The sequence below is a fragment of the Oxyura jamaicensis genome, chromosome 6 (assembly GCF_011077185.1).
Source record: "Oxyura jamaicensis isolate SHBP4307 breed ruddy duck chromosome 6, BPBGC_Ojam_1.0, whole genome shotgun sequence".
NCBI classification, from domain to species: domain Eukaryota; kingdom Metazoa; phylum Chordata; class Aves; order Anseriformes; family Anatidae; genus Oxyura; species Oxyura jamaicensis.
In genome coordinates, this window is record NC_048898.1 from 27,866,473 (window position 1) to 27,886,159 (window position 19,687).

General features: G+C 42.2%; 1 protein-coding gene across 1 annotated transcript in view; it reads left to right on the plus strand.

Annotated features, from left to right (window-relative positions):
* The first annotated feature begins 3,234 nt into the window (after positions 1–3,234).
* The window catches only part of TRUB1 (TruB pseudouridine synthase family member 1), a 30,541-nt gene continuing 14,088 nt past the window's right edge, over positions 3,235–19,687 (plus strand). The window contains exons 1-3 of the mRNA XM_035329985.1: positions 3,235–3,395; positions 4,898–4,993; positions 8,961–9,016. Coding sequence (XP_035185876.1) covers positions 3,248–3,395; positions 4,898–4,993; positions 8,961–9,016 — 300 coding nt within the window. The 5' untranslated portion in view covers positions 3,235–3,247. The remainder of the gene's footprint in view (positions 3,396–4,897; positions 4,994–8,960; positions 9,017–19,687) is intronic.

Sequence of the window (19,687 nt, forward strand, 5' to 3'; positions counted from 1 at the left end):
GTTATTTCTTCTCTATAAAGCATAATCACCAGATCCTTGAGGCATCACTTAGTGCAGTTCCAGTGACCTGCGTGGAGCATTTGGCTTGTCCCTACCTGACCTACCATGCTTCATGCATAAAGCAACAACGTCCTTTCAACCTTTTACTGAGCCCCTTTATTAAAGTTGCTAATAAAATCAGTAACTCTAATCATGCTTTTGGTTGTTGGGGATTCTGGCTTGGCTAGGAATTGTTGGAGATAAACATCTCATTTCAAATAGGCTACTGAGCAGATGGTAATGACTTTTAATCAGTAGCAACATGAGGCAAATCTGAAATAATGCCCTTGAGACGAACAGTTTGGTACATCATTCCCACCATTTCGAATGCTGAATAACCTTGCCCCATGAAGTGAGCCATGTGTGATTTATGTACTCATATACTTCTAGCTAACTAAAATACTAACAGTCATTAATAGTCTTTCACATTTCTTGTTTTGGGCCCTTATCCAATGCCCACTGAAGTCAAAGCAAACCTCTTCTTTCTAAGCCTTCAAAGACTCCATCTGCTGCAGTAACAAAGAGCTGGGTTTTAATTGCTGATGCAGAAGTCTGGAAGACCAAGAAGAACTTGCTGCTCAGTCCTAAAAATGAGAGTAGGGGGTAGTTTCTTTAGCCACTTGAAACCCCTCTCCTCAAAAGAAAGAAAGAAAAAAAAGCCTTTTTGTAATGTGTGGAAACTGTGCCAGGGTGATACACTGACCTTCAGCTCAAGCCCTACGTCTGTGTCAGGGTAATCACAGTAGACAAATCATTTTAGACAATTCTCAGCTTAGGTCAGTCCTTTAAAAGGCAGTACGTGGAGGTGTAGCACAGGCCCTATCTGCTGCTGCAGTATTGGAAAGATGAGGTTTTCTTTGCCTTAGGGACATCTGTGTGCCAACAGTGAAGCTCTCATTTTTGTGTAACATACTTCCACCCCTTTGCAATGTTTTCAGAACAGCCTGCTGACCTAGTGATAGCGCTGGGCATGACTGTGACAGGTTTGCATTTCAGTCCTTGGGCAGCAGTCTCCTTGCTTGGAAGCTTGCAATTCCATTTCTGGAGAATTTAAATTTAAATGTATTTCTATTTAAACAGTGCTGTTTAAATAGTTTTCCTTGAGCTTGCTTTCAGAGCAATCTGTGTCTAACAACTTTTTAGCAGGGCATTTGTGAGAATATTTCACAAATGGTTTTCAAATGGTTATCCTGACTAAGCCATATCTGCAAGAGAAGCCCCATTATGGTTTACAATACATGGTTTAAAACACTGCTTAAATTTTAACTTCATGTAAATCAGCAGCAATTCTCATGCTGACCTTTTACCCAAGGTGTTTTTTTTTTTTTTTTTTTTTTTTTTTTTTTCATTTTGTCTTCTGAAGGACTCTGATACCTCTCTTGTACGTCCCACAATGATGGCCACACGTACCGCTCGACAGGGAATTCACCCTCACAGCCTAAGATGACAGCAAATATTTCCACAGCCAGATTACAGCTATGTAAATGAGATCTAAGCAAATAAGGCACATAATTAAAACCTTGCCTGATAGTTCCAGAGAGCTGATGTAGGCACTCTAGTTTTATTAAGAAGGAATGGTTTAGATTTCACCATTACTAAACACATGGGTACTACTAAACCCTTCTGCACACAACTGTCCTGGAGAGAGGAGGTCTTTGTAACTAGACCCCTTCAGTAATACGTGCAAGAAGTGTGTCAGGGAGGCTGTTCAGCACTGCTAGTGGCAGTGGAAGCAATTACTCATCTCCTGGAAGCAGTGACTGTAGCTTGCATCTGAAGCACTGGGTGCCCAGGTAGCTGCTGCGGGAGGTGTTAGCAGGCACTGAGGGAGACACGGGCCCCAGTGAAAGCTGAAAAAGTGCTTAAGCACACGTGGCCTTGGTCCTGCTCTGTGCAGAGAGAGCCGGAATACTTGCTTCTTAGACTCTGGGAAGCACTGGGAACACACACAGCCCTTAGCTAAACATGTATTTATTTCCTCACAACAGTGTCTCTTCATGGGTTCATCTGCAGGCTCTTACAAAGGAATACATGAAATGAATGAATGAAACATCCAAGTTCCTGGTACCTTGCTCATGTATAGCTTGCTTTAATGCCTTGGGAGTGTTGTCAGAGAAATGAGTCTGTACAAGTCAGGCCTGAAGAGGAAAACCCACACGCTGTACTTCCCTTGTGATTTAACATGAGAAGGGAGAGAGCCGAGAGAAGCCTGCCTTAGCAATACTTTCTTATATGACACACGTGAAGGCAGGAAGATTAATGGACTGAGCAAGTAGTCAGCAGAATATAATTCTTTTAAGTTGTGCGGGAAGGTACAATGACTAACGTTGTGACGGGTGAGGGGGGGGACAGCAGCTCTCCAAAGCCATTTATCAGAAAGCCATGTGTCTTTCTGCCCATGCTGTAGGACAGGGCGAACTGCATGCAACCACAAAATGTAACTTATGTACTTGAGATTAGCAGCTATCATCCATAAATGTGGTATTCCAGAAATCAAGCACCTAGCACTGAGATGGTTCAAATCTCATATCCTGCCTTTGAGCTGGTTTGATAGTGCTGTACGATTTTCTTCTCAGTGCCAAAGGCAGAACTGCAGGGGTCTCACCGCCTTCATTAAAACGCGATACGTTTATGTTTTAATTGACTACCTCCAGCTGTTAGGGAAGTCAGAAAGCTTTATCTAAAACTTGGGCCGTAATTGTACAAATTCTCGTGCACATGCCCAGCTGTAAGCACAGCTCACACAGCCAGGCAGCCGTGCTGCCTGCCACCCTCCAGTGTGACCTGGTTTGGGGGCACCAGGCAGAGATCTTCCCTCATTTTCCCAGTATGCCCTCATTTCTGGTTGAGCTTCGGTGTATTTTATGAAAGGACTCCTAACTAGTTTTTTCATCGAAAGGCTTCCAGCAGAAAACAACCCCTCGAAGCTGCTGAGGGATCCAGTCACGCAGCATTTACCGTGCCCTGTGCCCTCACTGAGCACACCGCGGGGCTCCAACCCCTCGTGTTTACACCCTTGCACCTCACACCCGCTGACCACCATCCCCCCCAGCCCAACCACCACAGGACCCCCTCCTTCTCCCCGGCCCCCCAGCTCTGTCAGCCCGGGAAGGACGAGCCGGAGCCCGGCCGAACTACGTTTCCCAGCGGCTCCCGGGCGGGGGCCGGCGGGGCGGAGGCCGGGCGGGCGGCGAGGCCGGCTCGGAGCATGGCCGGCAGGGAGGCGGGCGGCAGCGGCGTGGCGGGCAGGGCGGCCCAGAAGCTCTTCTCTCTGAGCGGGCTCTTCGCTGTCTACAAGCCCAAGGGGCCCACCTCGGCCGCCGTGCTCAACCTCCTGAAGGAAAGGCTGCTGGCAGGTAGGCGCTGGGCCTAGTAGCTGAGGGAGGAGGCCCCGTGGGGACGGGGTTTGGCTGGGGCCGGGCCCCCCATCGGGCCAGAAAACCCCAAGGAGGGGTCATCTGGGGGGGCTCGGCCCGAGGCACGGCACGGGGAGGCTGTGGGGTTTGTCCCCCCGCTGCCGCCCCACAGCCGTGGGGCCCGGACCGGAGGACAGAAGGAGAGATGCTCAGGAGGCTCAGATCCATGCCCGCTGCCTCTTGCTGCTAAAATAACTAAATAAATCGCCAACTGAGTGAAAACCGAAAAGTGCTGCAAGGAAGTTGGATGTTCAGGGCATGGTCTGCAGAAACTTTTTTTCCTGAATACAAATGGGGTCTTGTGTGTCCCTTACCAGGGGAAAACAAAAGTTTGATTATTGAAAAGATGTGAGGGGCTGTGGCACGGATTTCCTTCCTAATGGATGGGGGGACTTGATCATCTAATACAGACTTGTGTTAGGGAACAGACTTGTTCTCACTTGGTGAGATCAAAGTTTAAAACTGGTGGTTGCACATTGAGGCTGATGTGCTCCATAGCAAGGAGGCACTGACTGCAGCTCTTGCTCGCAGAGACTCGGCCAGGTCACGTCTGATCGCCTGATGTGAAAGGCATAATGGAGAGATAATCCGGCGTCCTGATAAAACTTTGGAAATAAGTAAGGGGGCTTAGAACATAATCATACTAAATACTAATAAATAAGGAGCATTGGTCTCTGCACAACTCCTGGAGTCATCAGCTGCATGAGAAGTGTGAGTTGGGATGTGCTGACAGCATGAAAGCAGCGGCGAGGAAGTTCAGTTCATTGTATAATTTCCATGGGGCTGCCTACGTGCAAATAAACATAAAAATAAATAAGAGAGCTCAGCAGAAAGGGATCTGGGGTGCTGGTTGGCAGCAGGCTCAACACGAGGGCAAACACTGCAGCAGGCTTCCTGGAGAGGGGCTTGATGCCCTGTGCCAGCCGGTGTTCAGGAGGCATTTGGGTGACACTTTAACTTTTAGATAGCCCTGAAGTGGTCAGGCAGTTAGACCAGGTGGTTGCTGTAGGTGCCTTCCAACAGCAGGGAACCATTCTCAACTGTTCAGTTCTGCTCTAAACACGGCCCATTACCTGGAAGTAAATTCAGCCCAAACTGTTCAGATTATTTAGCATAAAATCTATGAATGATACATGATTTCATAGGTAAACTCTCTGGTTTTCTAGTAGTGTAAACATTTGTTTATAACAGTACAAAAGAGTTGATTAAAATAAGTGAAAATAGCTTGAAAGTTGTTAGGGGTTGGGAATAGATCTAAATGAATCACTGGTCTTTTCTGCACTACTATTTCATAGTTTAAATGTTTTGTTTTTTTTTTTTTTCTCCTTTAGCAATCTGGAAATATTTTTTTTTATTTGTCCTGTAATATTATATGTCCTTTTATTTGTCCTGTAATGCCTGAAAGTTGTCCTGTAATGCCTCCTTTCCATTTCTATTTTCAGAAGCTGGTGTGCAAATGAATGGTAACAAAAGAAAAAGTCAGGTCTTGAAAATTGGACATGGTGGAACGTTGGACAGTGCAGCGACAGGAGTTCTGGGTAATGAAAAGTATAAATACAGTCATACAATGACCTTGGGAAACATTTTCATGCCTACGTGAAATCAGAGGTGGAAGAACAATTTGGGATACACGTGGCAAACCTTGTGGCTTTGGGGGAAGGACGAGTCACTGGAAAAGAGCGATCCAGGTTAAATTTCCCCTTCATATACTTTTACATGCATATAATATGTTCCTGAACAAAAGGTTATTTTTTTTTTCCAAATCCCTGATATAACTCATGGGCTATTACATCAATTCATTGCACAACATTCTGTGTTTTCTAAATAACCTCAGAAATTTATGGCTTTTTTTTTAGTTAAGCCGGGGATTTATAGTCATCATAATTTTCTAAAGTATTTGTTCTTAAAATAATGCATTTCTGGGATTTGGAGAGAGCCTTTTGGGCTTGTATACTTGTCAAAGGATAGATGAGTAACAGCAATTCAAGTGCAGTTTTTTTGAGGCTTAGCACAGAAATAGTTTTCATTTGCTGTCGTATCTTGCTTATTAAATAAGAGTCATCAAGGAGATTTTTGCCTTTTAATTTTGATAGTGATTTATTTATTGAATTCCTTTGTTTTTTTAAGGAACGGGATATATCAGTTGCTGTTGAAAACTTGTCTGGTGTATGACAGTTGGGCTGGATTAATCCCATACCATACACTGTCACCAATGGTTTTGTTGATAGGTAATGTGGAAAACAACAGCTTGCTTTAATCATAGTTTTGTAGCTCACCTTGGCTAGAAGAAATAACAGTGATACTTGGGTATTGAAAATCAACAGTGCAACTATGAGTATACACGAAGTAAATCCATTGAGCTTTGATGTAAGGACTCTCAGGGAGAACTGTGCTTCAAAGGAATGTTGTTTGGAGAGATTGTTGCTAGTAGAGGCCTGTATATGCTGGTAATTGTTCTCTGCCACCTTGAGCATTTTAAAATGGAACGTTCTTGGGCTAGGAGTTAACTACTAGCTCTTCCAGTTCTGATTTCATGTGCTCTGTGGCCACTCACCGCAGAATAGTGTGTGTCTCAGTGAAGCCAAGGTTTTCCTTTCGCAGAGATGTTCCCATTGAGCATATTACTGCTCATTGTGGGACATCAACAGCATTGATCCAGAGGAAAAGAAAAATCACTCGTCCTTAATTGCTTCTCCTCGTGTTCTGTGATATCCAGCAGTCTCTGAAGCCAGCTCATGTGGCATGACAAAAAGCACTTGGGCTTGATGTGCTTGATAAAGACAGGGAAGTTCATCACCTTAATATGCTATGGATTGATCCAAAAAGGCACAGGATGTTTCATTCCAGTGCCATACAAAACATGCAGAGAAAAATCAGCGGAAGCTAGATTGGAAAGGACAAGACTAGTGAGGAATGGGGGAGGGAATGTGTTGAGATTTTTTTGGGGTTCAGGTAAGATTATTAGGAGACACAATAGAAACAAGTTATTCAGAAAATGTGTGCCGCGTTTTGATGGGGGGTGGGAGGGCAGGAAGCTTTCTTCCCTGGTGTAGGTGAGCATAATGAAGTATTTTCTGAAACCTCTGACTGTCCACTCTCCATCTTCACTGCTGTTTCACAAATTGTATGTGCTGAATATCCGTAACTGTTCATGTGAAATAGCTGATACAGAGCACTGCTTGGTGTGCAAAGTGTACTGCAACCACCTGGGCAGTGCCGTTCATCAGAAAACACACTTTCATATTTCTTTTCCCACTCCCACCAAGTGTAGATGAGGAAAAGCCTTGGAGGCACAGCTCAGTCACTTACGGTGTTAGCGAAAGGCGACTTAGGGACCAAGTGGCAAAGGATGGTCCTGCACTGATAGGAGTCTGGAGCGACTGCAGTCTCTGGGAGGTGAAATCTTTCATGTCCCCCCCCATCTGTGGCTTCTGTTGCATTTGGAAGATGATGAGAGCTGGGACTCAGCTTGTATTTCAGTGAGGTCTCATAGATTAGATAGAAGAAGCAAGGAACTCTAATGTAAGTCTTTAGAGTTCCTTGTTTTAATATCCATGTAGGGCTGTGGCTCTTGTTATTGCTTCTTGCTGTGTAATAGCAATTGTTCATCTTTTTCTTGTTTCTGTATGCCAATAATGAGCTATAGTTCCACAGAGGAAGAAAAGAAGAAAAAGCCACAAAATTAAAAGCTAGTGGTAATATTTTAGGAGAACTCATTACATCTTTGAGAAAGAGCATATGTTACAGAGATGTGCTCAACCTCATGTGAGGAAGGTCTGAGAGTAAAATCTTAGGTTTCCGAGGACACAGGGCTCCCAGTCAAAGCTGTTCATAAGAAGGCAGAGGTAAGTGAGCAGAGGTGATACTTTTGAAACTGAAGTTGGCATTATTTAATCCAGTTAGTACCAGGCGTTTAAGAAGTGGTTTGGAAGGTGGCAAAATGCAAGTGTGAATTTCAGTTAAACCTTGCTATGTCTTGTGTAGTCTGGCAAGTTTGGTTTTTCCTTTTCAATAATACACATGCTACACTAGTTGGTGATTAACAAGCAAAATTGTTAGTCTCTTATTCACAAAAGCATTCAATGCCTCTAAAACTACTCTATTGAGTCTCTTGGCGCTTAGAAGCAAATTTTAGCTCAGCAGTTGTATTGAACTGTCAGTGATGTCAGCAAGTTGTAAGAGAAGTGCGTGGTTACAAAGTTTTATCTGTGTGCTTATCTCCTTTTCTCAGCCTTGTTGCAGCTTAGTCTGGTGAAGGTGACAGGAACACGCTGAACTGAAGGCACACAAAAGCACATGCACAAGGGCATATGTGACTGTGTAAAAACCCTGAGAACCAAGAGGATAAGTTACTGGGAATGAGAATTCTTAAGAGTCTCAGAGTGAGAAGCATTAGAGCACAAATGTGGTTTTTGTTTATTTTAAGAAATTCGTTAGCTGGCTAGATGCTTTTGGTTTCTGGTTAACACAAAGCTGATTTCTTGCAAGTTCCCTTAACTCCTGTAGTTTTATTAAAATCAAGGGCGTAGCTGTTAACGTATTACATCAGTTGTACGTGGAAAATATTTTCCTTTTAAATGTCAAGAAAGGTGAAGGTGACCTTGTATTATTGCAACAGTAGAACAATTTCAGAATAATTTCTTAGTTTCTCATCAGCAGTGACTGTCTTTTTTTGATGTGACCTCGTGGAGAATTCTGCAATGAATTAGAATATATAGCATGACGGTGCTCTCACAAATGTGTGGTGACAGTGTATCTGACTCTTCATTGTTTTTTATCTTCCTTTTGTTGTCTTTTGTTTCTTTGGGCTGCTGTATGTGGAGAAAATCAATAGAAAAGCTTATCCAAGGAAAGCACCATGTTGTAAAAAGCTTTAAAGCAAAATGTAAAACATTTCTTTTTCCTATCTGCTTCTTTTATGAAAAGCTGACTATTTGTTACTTTGTGTAGTACTGATTGAAGATGGAAAAGACAATGGTTTGTACATACACAGTAATAGGAGGGTTTGATTATAGAAGATTTTTGACAGAGACAGTTAGAGCTTTTGATTATTTTACTTGCTTGCTGTGACCCTGATAAACTATTTCATTACGCTATCTTGCCAGTATTTCTCTTAGCTACCATCAACCTTTAAAAGGCCTATTTACTTAGAGTGAAGGCCAGATTCATTATTAGTGAGCCATAGCCTTCATCAAACCAGAGACGGGGTTAATTGTGCTGTCTGTTTCTTTGGCGATTAAAAGATAGATAAATATAGGAGCTGAATTAAAGCATTTTAAGAATTAGGTGAAGCTTATTTCTCTTCTGCTTTAGATGTATTTTTTTTTCTAAACTAGTCCCATGTTGTTTGAACATCATAGAGAGATTTTCTCATAAGCATTGACTCTCCTTATTTGCCAGCAGAGCACGAAAGGCAGTATTTCTGACTAGCATAATATTTAGTAGTGACTGGTGTTGAATTCCAGAGCTAGTTCTGAAGTGGCATTTCTCTTTCTGTCTTTGCAGTGGTTGGCATTGGAAAGGGAACAAAACTGCTGAAAACTATATTGGCTGGCTCCAAGGTAAGGAATGGTAAATGTCATGTATTTGTGGTTTTCGCTTGTTTTTTCTTCCCATGAAGAGCTGCACCAACATACGAATATCTGAAATGTCCACTACATTCATTGTAAATATGCACTTCTGTTCCTTTTGGCGTTTGGACAGAAATTTGATATTGAGGCTCTTACATCTAGACCGGTCATTTAAGACTTTGTTTGTCTTTGGTCTTTATTAACATTCTTTAGGAAAACACATTCCTATTTTACAAGAAGATTTCTATAATGTTTCAGTGTTTTCAACAAAGAAAAAAAATTGAGAACCTGTAATGAAGATGGCACCGTAAGGGATGCTTTTGGAATGTAATTGTGTGTGCTCGTTCAGTTTTTGTTTGATTTCCTTGTGCGTAGATAACGTAACTATTGGTCACCTGGCAGTAACAGATGGTCTTTGTTTCTTTTCTCTCTTCTTAAATGCAACAAGACCTTAAGAGGTACCCCTTGGAATTAAGTATGTTTTGTGTAGGTGATAGTAGCTTTCACTCCACATTCTGTGTCAGACAGGTGACTTACAAACACGTGGACAGGCACAGGTAAGGAGCTACAGGTAACAAAAGCCCTCTGGCTGCATGAGTTAGTCCAGACTGGAGCCTCGACAGACAGAAATCTTGTTCATTGCTGCTTTTGATTATTTGCACGACATCTTTGGTGAGTGCACTCCAGACTGGAGGTGTTACTTACACAAAGAGGTGCATGTACTCCAGGAATAACCTACCAGTGTTGATTCTTTCTTTGCAAGTAAAATCCCGTGGTTTTAGCTGTTATTTTTACATTAGAAGTTTAGGTAAGAATGAAAGATGCAGAAATCAATTAAGCCTACCAGATTTCATCTTGTACTCAGGGAAAGTCAATAGAGAGGGCTCAGCAAATTGATAGCCTTTCTAATGCATTTTATTCTGCTATTTTCCCATTCTCTTCTGGTCTGATCACTTAAGCTGTTTATAGGTGTTGAAGTGATAAATTGAGGTAAAATTTGATTGATAATCCTCAGTTCAGCTCAAAGGAAAATACTTTGACAGAAGAGAATACAAGCAGGATAAAAAGCTGTAGCTGTAGAGATTGGCACAAAACTTCCTGTGCACTCTGTCAGTCTCTCAACTGACTGAAATGGGCTTGTGTTGATAGATAGGACCCGATTTCAATCTTTTATGTTTTAAAACATACAGTAAACAGCTGGAGCTGGGTTTACAGTTGAAGTGTAAGGAGTTAGGTAATAAATCCAGTATATATGTTCTGAACTCTTCAGACATGGCATTTCTTACAAATCACAGGCTTCTGTCTCTGAAATCCTGAACATTACATTTCTCTCATTGACTAAGCAAAACTGAATTAAAATTAATCTGGGATTAGAACAGACATTTGAATAGAAAAAAAATAAGTGCAATTTTAGTCTTTGCAATTTCAAGAAAAAAAAAAAAGCAATTTAACTAAAGGCAGCTCCATAGTTTCTTATGCAATCTGACCAGTGCTCACTTGCTAATGTTTCTTGCAGTTGAGAGGCCAAAACCCCAAAGCATCCAGGAGGAAGCACACTACAACACTGAATGCTTCTTTCCTAGCAGCTTCTCTACCCTCATGTTGTTAAAAACTTGATAAAATTTAAAGGCTCTTGTTTAGTTGGCTGTTTAACTACCAGTTCAGCAGTGCCCAGAAGCACTTAAACCTTGCGCTTTCCTATTGAGGCAGCATTACTCTGCATATCTCCATATGTATTCATATAATATTTTAAATATCTGTCCCACTGAGGTGTTTCACCAAAGTTTTTGTATCCTCCTGCCCTCTGGCACAGCTGCTCTAACCTCTGGGAAGAGGGAAGCACAGCCCTCCAGTTGTAGAAGTGAGTTTCCAACCCTCATTAGGAAATGATTTTTTTAAAGCATTTCAGCATGGAAGTTCTAACCTTTTACCACATGATATATCCCTTTAAAGAATATCTAAGTATTTAAGTTAAAGCAAAGCTTTGAGATAATTCAGTTACATCTTCGTAGCTAAATGTGTGGGAAAAATCTTGATCTGAAAACACCTAAAGCAATTCAAGAATCTCTTAAGTTGATGCTCAGAGGAAACAGCTGTGGTGGATGAGGCAGTTCCTACTGTTTTGGCAGAAGAGCTCCTTGCTGACTTTGCCATCCTGCAGCCATCTATCTGAATGTTGTACCCAGCTAGCTCAAGAAGGCTTAGAGCTGCTGCTACAGGACAAGGGAAGGGAACACAGGGGAGAAACAGGCAGTGGGGGCAGTTCAGAAAGCTGCCTCAGCCGGATCCATCAGCTCTCACCTGGCCTTAGACTGGAGGGGCTGCAGGCACATGATATAATGAGGCAAGTAAAGATACATCCTTACAGCAGATCTGCTCTTCCACAGGAACCATTCATATGCTCTGATGTGGCAGAGGGAGCGAGGCAGCTAGCATCTGTGCCAGATGGCCTGACAGTCATAAGCCTTCGTTTGGAGCTTGTCTGCCTCTGCTTTCTTATTTTCTGTTTATGCTTTGATAAATTGGGCACGCAGTAACTCAGGAAAGGAAGCTTAAGGAAGTTGAAGGATTTGCTGCAGATACCTGCCTTTTTGGGTTTCACCCAAAGTAAAGGCTCATAATGTAGTGAGAGACGATACAGATAACTACATGACTGTCTAAATACCTTTGACATTTTTTGCATCCCGTGCCATGTATTACAATTTTATACTCTGATCTTTTTACCATTGTAGGTGCTAAAGTGTATGCTGAAGGGTGTGATGTTTTTCTTTTATTTTGTTTATTACTATAAAGATTCAGCTGAACTGGCTGAGCTTCTCTGGTTAGGATTTTCTGTTTCTTTATAGGAATGCATCTTGTAAAGAAATAGTTCAGTCTATCATTGTTGGCAGCAGAGCTATGCTGAGTGGCCAAAACGTATGTTACTGCAGTAAACTCCATATGGTGGCTCTGCCAGAGATTGGACTATTTCAGATTTTTTTTTTCCCAAACATTGTGTGAAACTTTCCTGACTCTGTGTGGCAGCTATGAACATTATCACTCAATTTGCAACTTGTACATATTATACAAGGAGTGTTACTCTTCCTCTGTAAATCTTGTTCTCCACTGGTGCTCTGTCAGTTTGACCTCCTTATGTAGTAACTCAAAACAAATAAAGATGTGTAGCCAAGGGCAATACCTTCTTAGTGTTCCAGATCTCATTGAATTCTTAGTATTTATCCAGAAATAAAAATATGTCCAAGCTGGCTTAGGTTTTGTTTGTTTGCTTTATTTTGTTTCAAATGTTCCAAGTGAGGGGGAGAAGCTGAATCCTCTTGGATCTGGAATGTAAATACTGAGCATTTAATACGTGTTCCATAGGAAAATCACTTTTCCATCTTATGTGCTAGGACTTGGACTTGGTCTTGCTTGGACTTTTCACACTGCATTGTTTTGAGATAAATTGTTTTATTGTGTTTGCAAAATAAAGATAGTTTCTCATTCTACCATTTCTTGTTTCACTGGTAAAGTGAATAGAATTGGGGTGGACCAATTTTTACTATTATGGTAAACTGTTTTTCAAGTGCTCAGTCTTGTGGGTGACTTGTCTCTCTCAAACACAGTAATAGAAATGACTTTTTGGGGAGGGTGAAGAGGTTAGAGAATGCTCGTTAGTAGTACATTTTCCCAAATGGTAATGCTATTTTAAAACCTCTGATCTCCTAGAATGTGCTATAATGTAGAAACAGACTACATTACAGGAGGGGAAAAATAGCATTAAGTAATGAAAGTCTTCATTATTCTAATGCTTTCCATTGGGAGGAGATGTCTTCCAACACATGCAGCATTTATTTTTAGTTAGGATAAAACAGGATAATTTAAACTTTTATGCTTCAATTCCATGCTTAATTTGCATATTTTTCAGTGAGATAACATCTGGGCTCACCCTAAGAGTTTTATTTGAGTCCTACAAGTGTGAATGAGGCCGGGACTTGGCTATCCATCTAACTGTGATTGAAATCGTTGCCTCCTGATGAGCAGAAAGCAGAAAGTTTTGTTTTTATCTGAGGATGCGGCTTCATGTCATGGTCTGTTTATAATCTGAAACCTCCACAGCTCAGTGATACGAAGGGAATTGCTTGAGTACACGGCGATGCTTGCGCAAGATTGGGCAGGAGCTATTTAAAACAGAAAATGTAATCTCAGAAGTTCTGGCTTCTCCAGAATGAAACGCTATCCAAAAAATAAATAAATAAAAATCACTGGGTGGAGTAAAACACTAAATCCAGGTCAATACAAGCACTAGAAAGAGAAAAAGAAATTATGGGCAGAATAAGGATACATCACTTACCTGATATGTGGCAACTTAGATTTATTATAATTGGCCTACCTGGAGTTTCTGTGAATCCTAGATGGGAAATGAGTCCAGTGATCAGGTCTCAAAACTTGGCATTCACACTTGTATCCCGTGGAAGAGTTGTTTTCACATCGCTTCTGAGAATTTTGGGGACATGTAAGTTGCTTCTTGCAGTGTGATACCTGGTTTAGAATTCATATATTGCAGGATTGTTCCTCTAGAGGGTTGGGACCAGATGCTGCAGAACAAAATGTCCATAAAGAAGGTTGTTGCTTTACCTCCTGTGATTACCTTACTGTCCTAAAACATTAGGCTTTAATTTGTATCCCTTAGCTTCTCAAACATAAAGATTGCTAGCTTTCTCTGAGTTCTTTTTTTTTTTCTTTTTGAATTTAGTCCTTAACTTCCATCTTAATGCAATGAGTTCAATGAATTAATAATGCATTAAAAAGAACATCTAGTAGTTCTATAAGGAGCAGAACTAATGAAGCCTTTTCTTGTGACTTCATTTGTTTACAGCTCGTTAGACACCAAAGCCCCTTGTGGACTCCTTGGTATCCAATAATACAGTGGGGCTCCCCCTGGGGCCTTTTTCTTAGTGGAAGCTGGAATAGATTTGTTTCCTCTATCTCCCTATTTTCCTGAGATTTATAAGAACTCAGGATCTCTGAGAACTCTCTTCTTCTGCCAACACTTGTGAGTCTGCACATTAATATGCATACCATGAGTGCTATATCTTATGAAATCCTTTCTTTTTAAAGAGCCTTTTATTTTCTTTTAAAATGTATTTCTAAAGCAGTTTGTGCTCCAGTTCATATACTTGAATTATGAGTGCAAGAAAAGTGATCTGACTTTCCTTCTGAGGGATGCTCTTGGTGGTGTGTGCTCTTATTTTTAATATTAAAAGATTTCTCGACAGTATCACCAGCTGAGCTCTTTGCTTCTTTATGCTTTCTTTTGGAGCTGGTAAAGTCAAAACTATTTATTCATACAGTGCGTAGTGATGAGTGCACTGTTTTCTTTTTCATATTCTGGTGTTTTTAACATTCTTTTGGAAGGGTGAGCTTGTGAGTAGTGGTAGCATTTTTTATTTTGTATTTTATTAGTTTTATTGGTGTAGTAAGGAAAGCTAGGCATTTGAACGTGCAAGTACTTTCTCAGGTCTAAAACAGAAGCCGTGGGTTCTAAAATTAAATGTAATTTCTGATCTGTTTAGAGTTTAGCGAAGTAAGTATCTTTTAGATCACTTCTGAAGGAAAAAGTGGTTAATGGTTGTGACCATGGTACACCAACTGTTCTGGCTGGGCAGGCAGTAAAGACAGGTAAGACCCCAGGACTATTCCATATAGATGGGATGTTCTATTGCTTCCTGTAATAAAATGGATTAAGAAAACAACTTCTATCCCATGTGAGGTAGCAGGATTCTTTATCAACCAGGCTTCCAGTCAAGAAGGCTGGGGGATTGCTATTGCTTGCATGATGAGTCTTCAGATCCTATCTTGCTTCTATTCACCTGTGTGTATCAGGTTTATGTGGCAAGGCTTTGGCAGTGGGGGCCGCAGGGGTGGCCTCTGTGAGCAGAGCCCTGCAGCTGCCCCATGTTAGATAAGGGCCAGTTTCAGCCAGCTCCAAAGGGACCCACCACAGAGCCGAGCCAATAAGCAGTGTTGTCTGTGTTCTGTGAGAGCAGATTGAAGAAAGGGGAAAAAAAAAAAAAAGATGCACAACAGAAGCTGGGAGAGTGAGGAGTGAGAAGCAGCCCTGCAGCCCCCAGGTCAGTGCAGCTGGAGGGCAGGAGGTGCTCCAGGCAGGCAGCAGCAGTTCCCCTGTGGCCTGTGGAGAGGCCCCTGGTGGAGCAGGCTGTCCCCCTGCAGCCCATGGGTCCCACACGGAGCAGATCTCCACGCTGCAGCCCATGGAGGAGCCCCCGCTGGAGCAGGTGGATGTGGCCTGGAGGAGGCTGCGGCCCATGGAGAGCCCCCGCAGGAGCAGGCCCCGGGCCGGAGCTGCAGCCCGGGGAGAGGAGCTCACGCAGGAGCAGGGGGCATGGGGGGAGCTGGCGCCCATGGGGGACCTGTGCTGGGGCAGTTCTTGAAGAGCTGCTGCCTGTGGGCAGCCCCCACAGGATCAGTTCGGGAAGGACGGCATCCCGTGGGAGAGAACCCACATGGAGCAGGGGCAGAGAGGGACCGTGAAGGAGGGGTGGAGACAAAGTGTCAGGGACTGACTGCAGCCACATTCCCTGTTCACCTGCATTGCTCAAGGGAAGGAGGCGGGAGAGGGGGAAAGGTGGTTTTGGTTTTTCCTTTGTTTCTCAAGCTCTAGCTTGTTAGTAATAGGCAATAAATTCTACTAATCTCCCAGCTCTGAGTCTGTTTTGCCTGTGACGATACTTGGTGAGTGATCTCCCTGTCCTTATCTCAACCCTTGAGCCCTTTCCATCATATTTTCTCTCCCTTTCCCTTTGAGGAAGGGCAGTGAGAGGGCAGTTGTGGTGGAGTTCAGCTGGGTAAAACACCATGGTTTTAGCTGATGTTCTGCCTCCAAATTGCACTGCTCTCACATCCAGCTATCTATATTTGTTGTGAGGAATCCAAGTAAAACTGGATAGTTTGCTCTTTAGCACTTTCCCTAGGAAATTTTTCATCTCCAGCACCTTCTCGTTTTTCACTCCACGGTTCGTGCCCTTTCGTTCTCACACCTCTTTGTTTGTGGTGTGCCATCCACATTAAGCAAGGGTCTGACGGAATTTCTGTTGGTTTTGGGATGGGAGAAGTAACAAAAAAGAGTGCTGTATGTGACCCGCTCACTTAAGCAAAATGGATTGTAGCTACATAAAATGTCATTGCTTTGCCTCTGTTCAAGCCCAAGGAAATTATTGTTTCCTTACAGGGAAGGTAGGAGAGGAAAGAAAGAGATAAGGTTATCTCCTAGGGGAAAGAGAGAGCCTGGTATATTATTCATTGTGGAATGTGAGGGGGTTAGTGTGAGGTAACGTTATACTGTGCCATAAATCCAATATCTCTATTGAGCTCGTGTTTTTTTTCTGAGCCCAGCGGAGTTATGAATTTTAGTTCCCAGGCTTGTTTTGAAAGGTGTTTTATAGGTTTCCCTTGAGGAACAGGACTGGCAGATCAGAGATGGAGTGATTGTTTTATGAGTGATGTTAACCCACAGGCGGATGGATGTGTTTCAGCCCTCGTAGACGGGGTAGGTGATTCATCCTGACATGTAGTGGTTGCTTAATTTCATCCATTTAGTTACCATTTTTGTGTGTTTGGTAAAGTATATTACATTCCTGAAATACACATTCAGGACAGAGAACTCCTGCCATTCCTGTTACGTCGTATTTGTTACGGAGTTGTGCAAAACAGATAAGGAACTCTTAGGTGCAAGATGTTATCTCTGTTACTAAAACTTGTCCTACTTATGTCTGTAGTCCATGACAGCTATATCCAGGTACTGCTATGACACTGTTCGCCTTTTGTTTTAACTACTACTGAAACCTGAGAATTTTTGCAGAACCGAAGTGTTCAGTTGTCATACTGTGCCCGCGTACCAGAGACCATCACTGGTTATGTACATTTGGCACGGGTTTCTGATCTGTGTGTATCACTGTATGTTACTGATAATGAATTGTTTGTTCCCTGAACGTATCAAGATAGTTAACTAGAGATCAATGTCAGTTAATGAAAGTATGGTCTTCCTCCTTACTTGGTTACAAAAAATGAAGGCTAGGAAGCTGCATGAATTCTGTTGGTTTTGATGTGTTTTGAGAATGTGCAGAAGGTGTTAGCAAAACTTGAAGTGGTGTCTGTGCACTGAGAGAATGTTAAGCATGCACAGTGTAGGATGCAGAAATCAGGAAGGGCTGGAGTGTTAGCTGGATAAAAATGGTCCTAATGTGGCCTTTCCATGTATGCACACTGGTGTCATCTTCAGTGACCCGTTACTTCAAAACACAGCACATTTGTAACCTGTTTTTCACCCTAAAAAAATCACAAAAAGAGGCTGATCTGAATATCTGTTCTTTCCTTACCTACCCAGTGTCCCCAAAACACAGTTGTAGAAGAAGCTGTTAGATAGTATATATAGAAGCTTTCCTGCTGCAGTACCATTAATAAGCTGGCTTAACATGCTGTGTATTGCTCGAGTCTCTTTTATGTTAACCCCAGAGGCCTAATCTATTAATAGCTCAGCTTCATGCTCTATTAATATTCACACTTTTTTTTTTTTTTTTAAACTGTTGGAAATATCGAGTAGACTGCACCTATTGTGCTCTGGAAGCTCTTTCCTCCAAAAATGCAGAATATTTCAAGAGCATGCTGGAATGTGCTTTTTTTCACGAGGTCAGTGTAGCCCTCTTTTCTCTTGACCTTTCTGTAATTGTGTGTGTCTGTGCTGCATGTACAGGTCCGCCTTGCATTCATTTACTCGTTCATTCAAAAAACCAAAAAACGGGCAAACAAACAAAAATGAAAACCCAAACCAAGGCTGCAAGATGGCAAGATTATTTTTTTCCTAGTCAAAATCATAGGGATGGAAAAAAAAAATGTTAACAGGATTAAACTAGCCATTCCACATTGTTTTCTGTAGTGCTTCTTCTAGTACCGTGGAGATGCTCTTAGCTCTGCATTGTAGAACTTAGAGCATCTTAAGCCTAGCAGTGTCGTTGGATTCACTTAAAGGCTTTCAGTTCTATCTATGTCTAAAGTCTTCCCACCCCCTGGAGGGACTGTCTTATCTCTGGGCAAAGAATTATGAATTTTCTTAAAACTGTTTCTTGGCTAGGAGGTGGAGGTTGGCTTGGTTTATTTTGTCTGCTCTGTGGTGTAGGTGCTAGTTGGCAGAATGAGGAAACAGGTGTTAAAAAAACCCAAAACAACAAAAACAGGTGCTGAAGACCACATTTAAGAGCCGACTTGAGATATTTTGCTGTGTGGTAGGTTCCACAAGCAGCAAGTGTCAGAAAGGTTTGAATAAATAGCCTGTGGTTTGCAAGCAGCTGCTTTTGCCCATCAGCCTGCACCTCCTGTTGGTATTATGAGTCTGTGTTGCATTTACAAGTGACACAGGGCCATGGTGCCATCTGGGGTGACCTAGTGTTCCTGTTCCTGTTGGGATTATTAGTATTATTTTTAATTATTATTGGTTTCGTTTTTCTCCCTTTCCTTCCCTCCAACACCAGAACTTGCTGCTGTCTTTGGTTACTGCCTTAAGGTTTCTCTGAGCTGCAGGTAAGGTATCTTTTGTGGGCTCTCCTACTGCAGGTGGTTCAAGTCCTTCACTTTGAAAGTCCAGTCACCCTGTGTGCTTGAACTTCTTAAATAAGCTGACATAAGAGGTCAGAAAATCCTGTTAGTCCAAGAGTAAAGATCAGATAGTTCTTCAGCAATGACAGTACAATTACAGCATCCAGCAGTAAATAAAATTTAGTGCAGGCTTAGCACAAAGTCAGCTTTTTCTTTTGGGAGAAAAATGAATGGGCGAGGAAAGTTTTTTTTGTGTGTGTTAAGAGGACGTGTTTGGTGTTCGTTAATTTTGAATTTGCTCTATCATAAAATATGGAACTCCTCCCTAATCCTGCAGTCTTAATTTTCCCCCCATGCAACCTGCTTTTAAGAGATTAGGGCTCTTTGTTTTTAATACATTAGAATCTACTTAGTGAGAGTGCTTTGTTTTGGAAAATAATTGAAACTATGGCAACCCTCTTGTTTTTTTTTCCAGCTTATTTGTCTACCCCATGTACTCGTCTGTTTTGGTGGATGATTAGCATGCGGGAGGCCATTGGTCACTGCTGATGTTACACAAACAGCCAACACCAGTTATGCAACTCGTAAAGCCGGAGCATCTGAGTCGTGCTTCAGAAATGATTGCATACAAACTGAATGTCGGCGTAAAACTGAGAGCTGAAGGCTTCCTTGGCCTGAGTTTACAAAAATGTAACTGCTTGCACCAGGTGCATAGATTGAATGGATTAGGCACGGGAGCAGTAATTCCAATCCGTGTTTGCCTGCTGGGTGCTCCCTCTGGTTTCTTTCAGGTTCCCTAGACTGCTTTTTTCTTCATCATTATTTATTTACTTTTGTTGATTTTTGTGTGTGTTCTCTCAAACTTGTCAGCCCCATGCAGGCATCACTTTGCATAAATTGACTTTCTATCAGCTGTGGCTTCTCCTTCCTGGCTTTCAGCCTCCTGCACAGGGGCTGGGATCTTTCCTTTCCTTTTACACTTCTGCGTTCGGTTGCTGCTGTGATTAGAAAATGGGTCATCCTTGGGTGAACTCTTAGGAACTGCCTCTTCAGGGAGCTTGCTTTGCTGGGAAC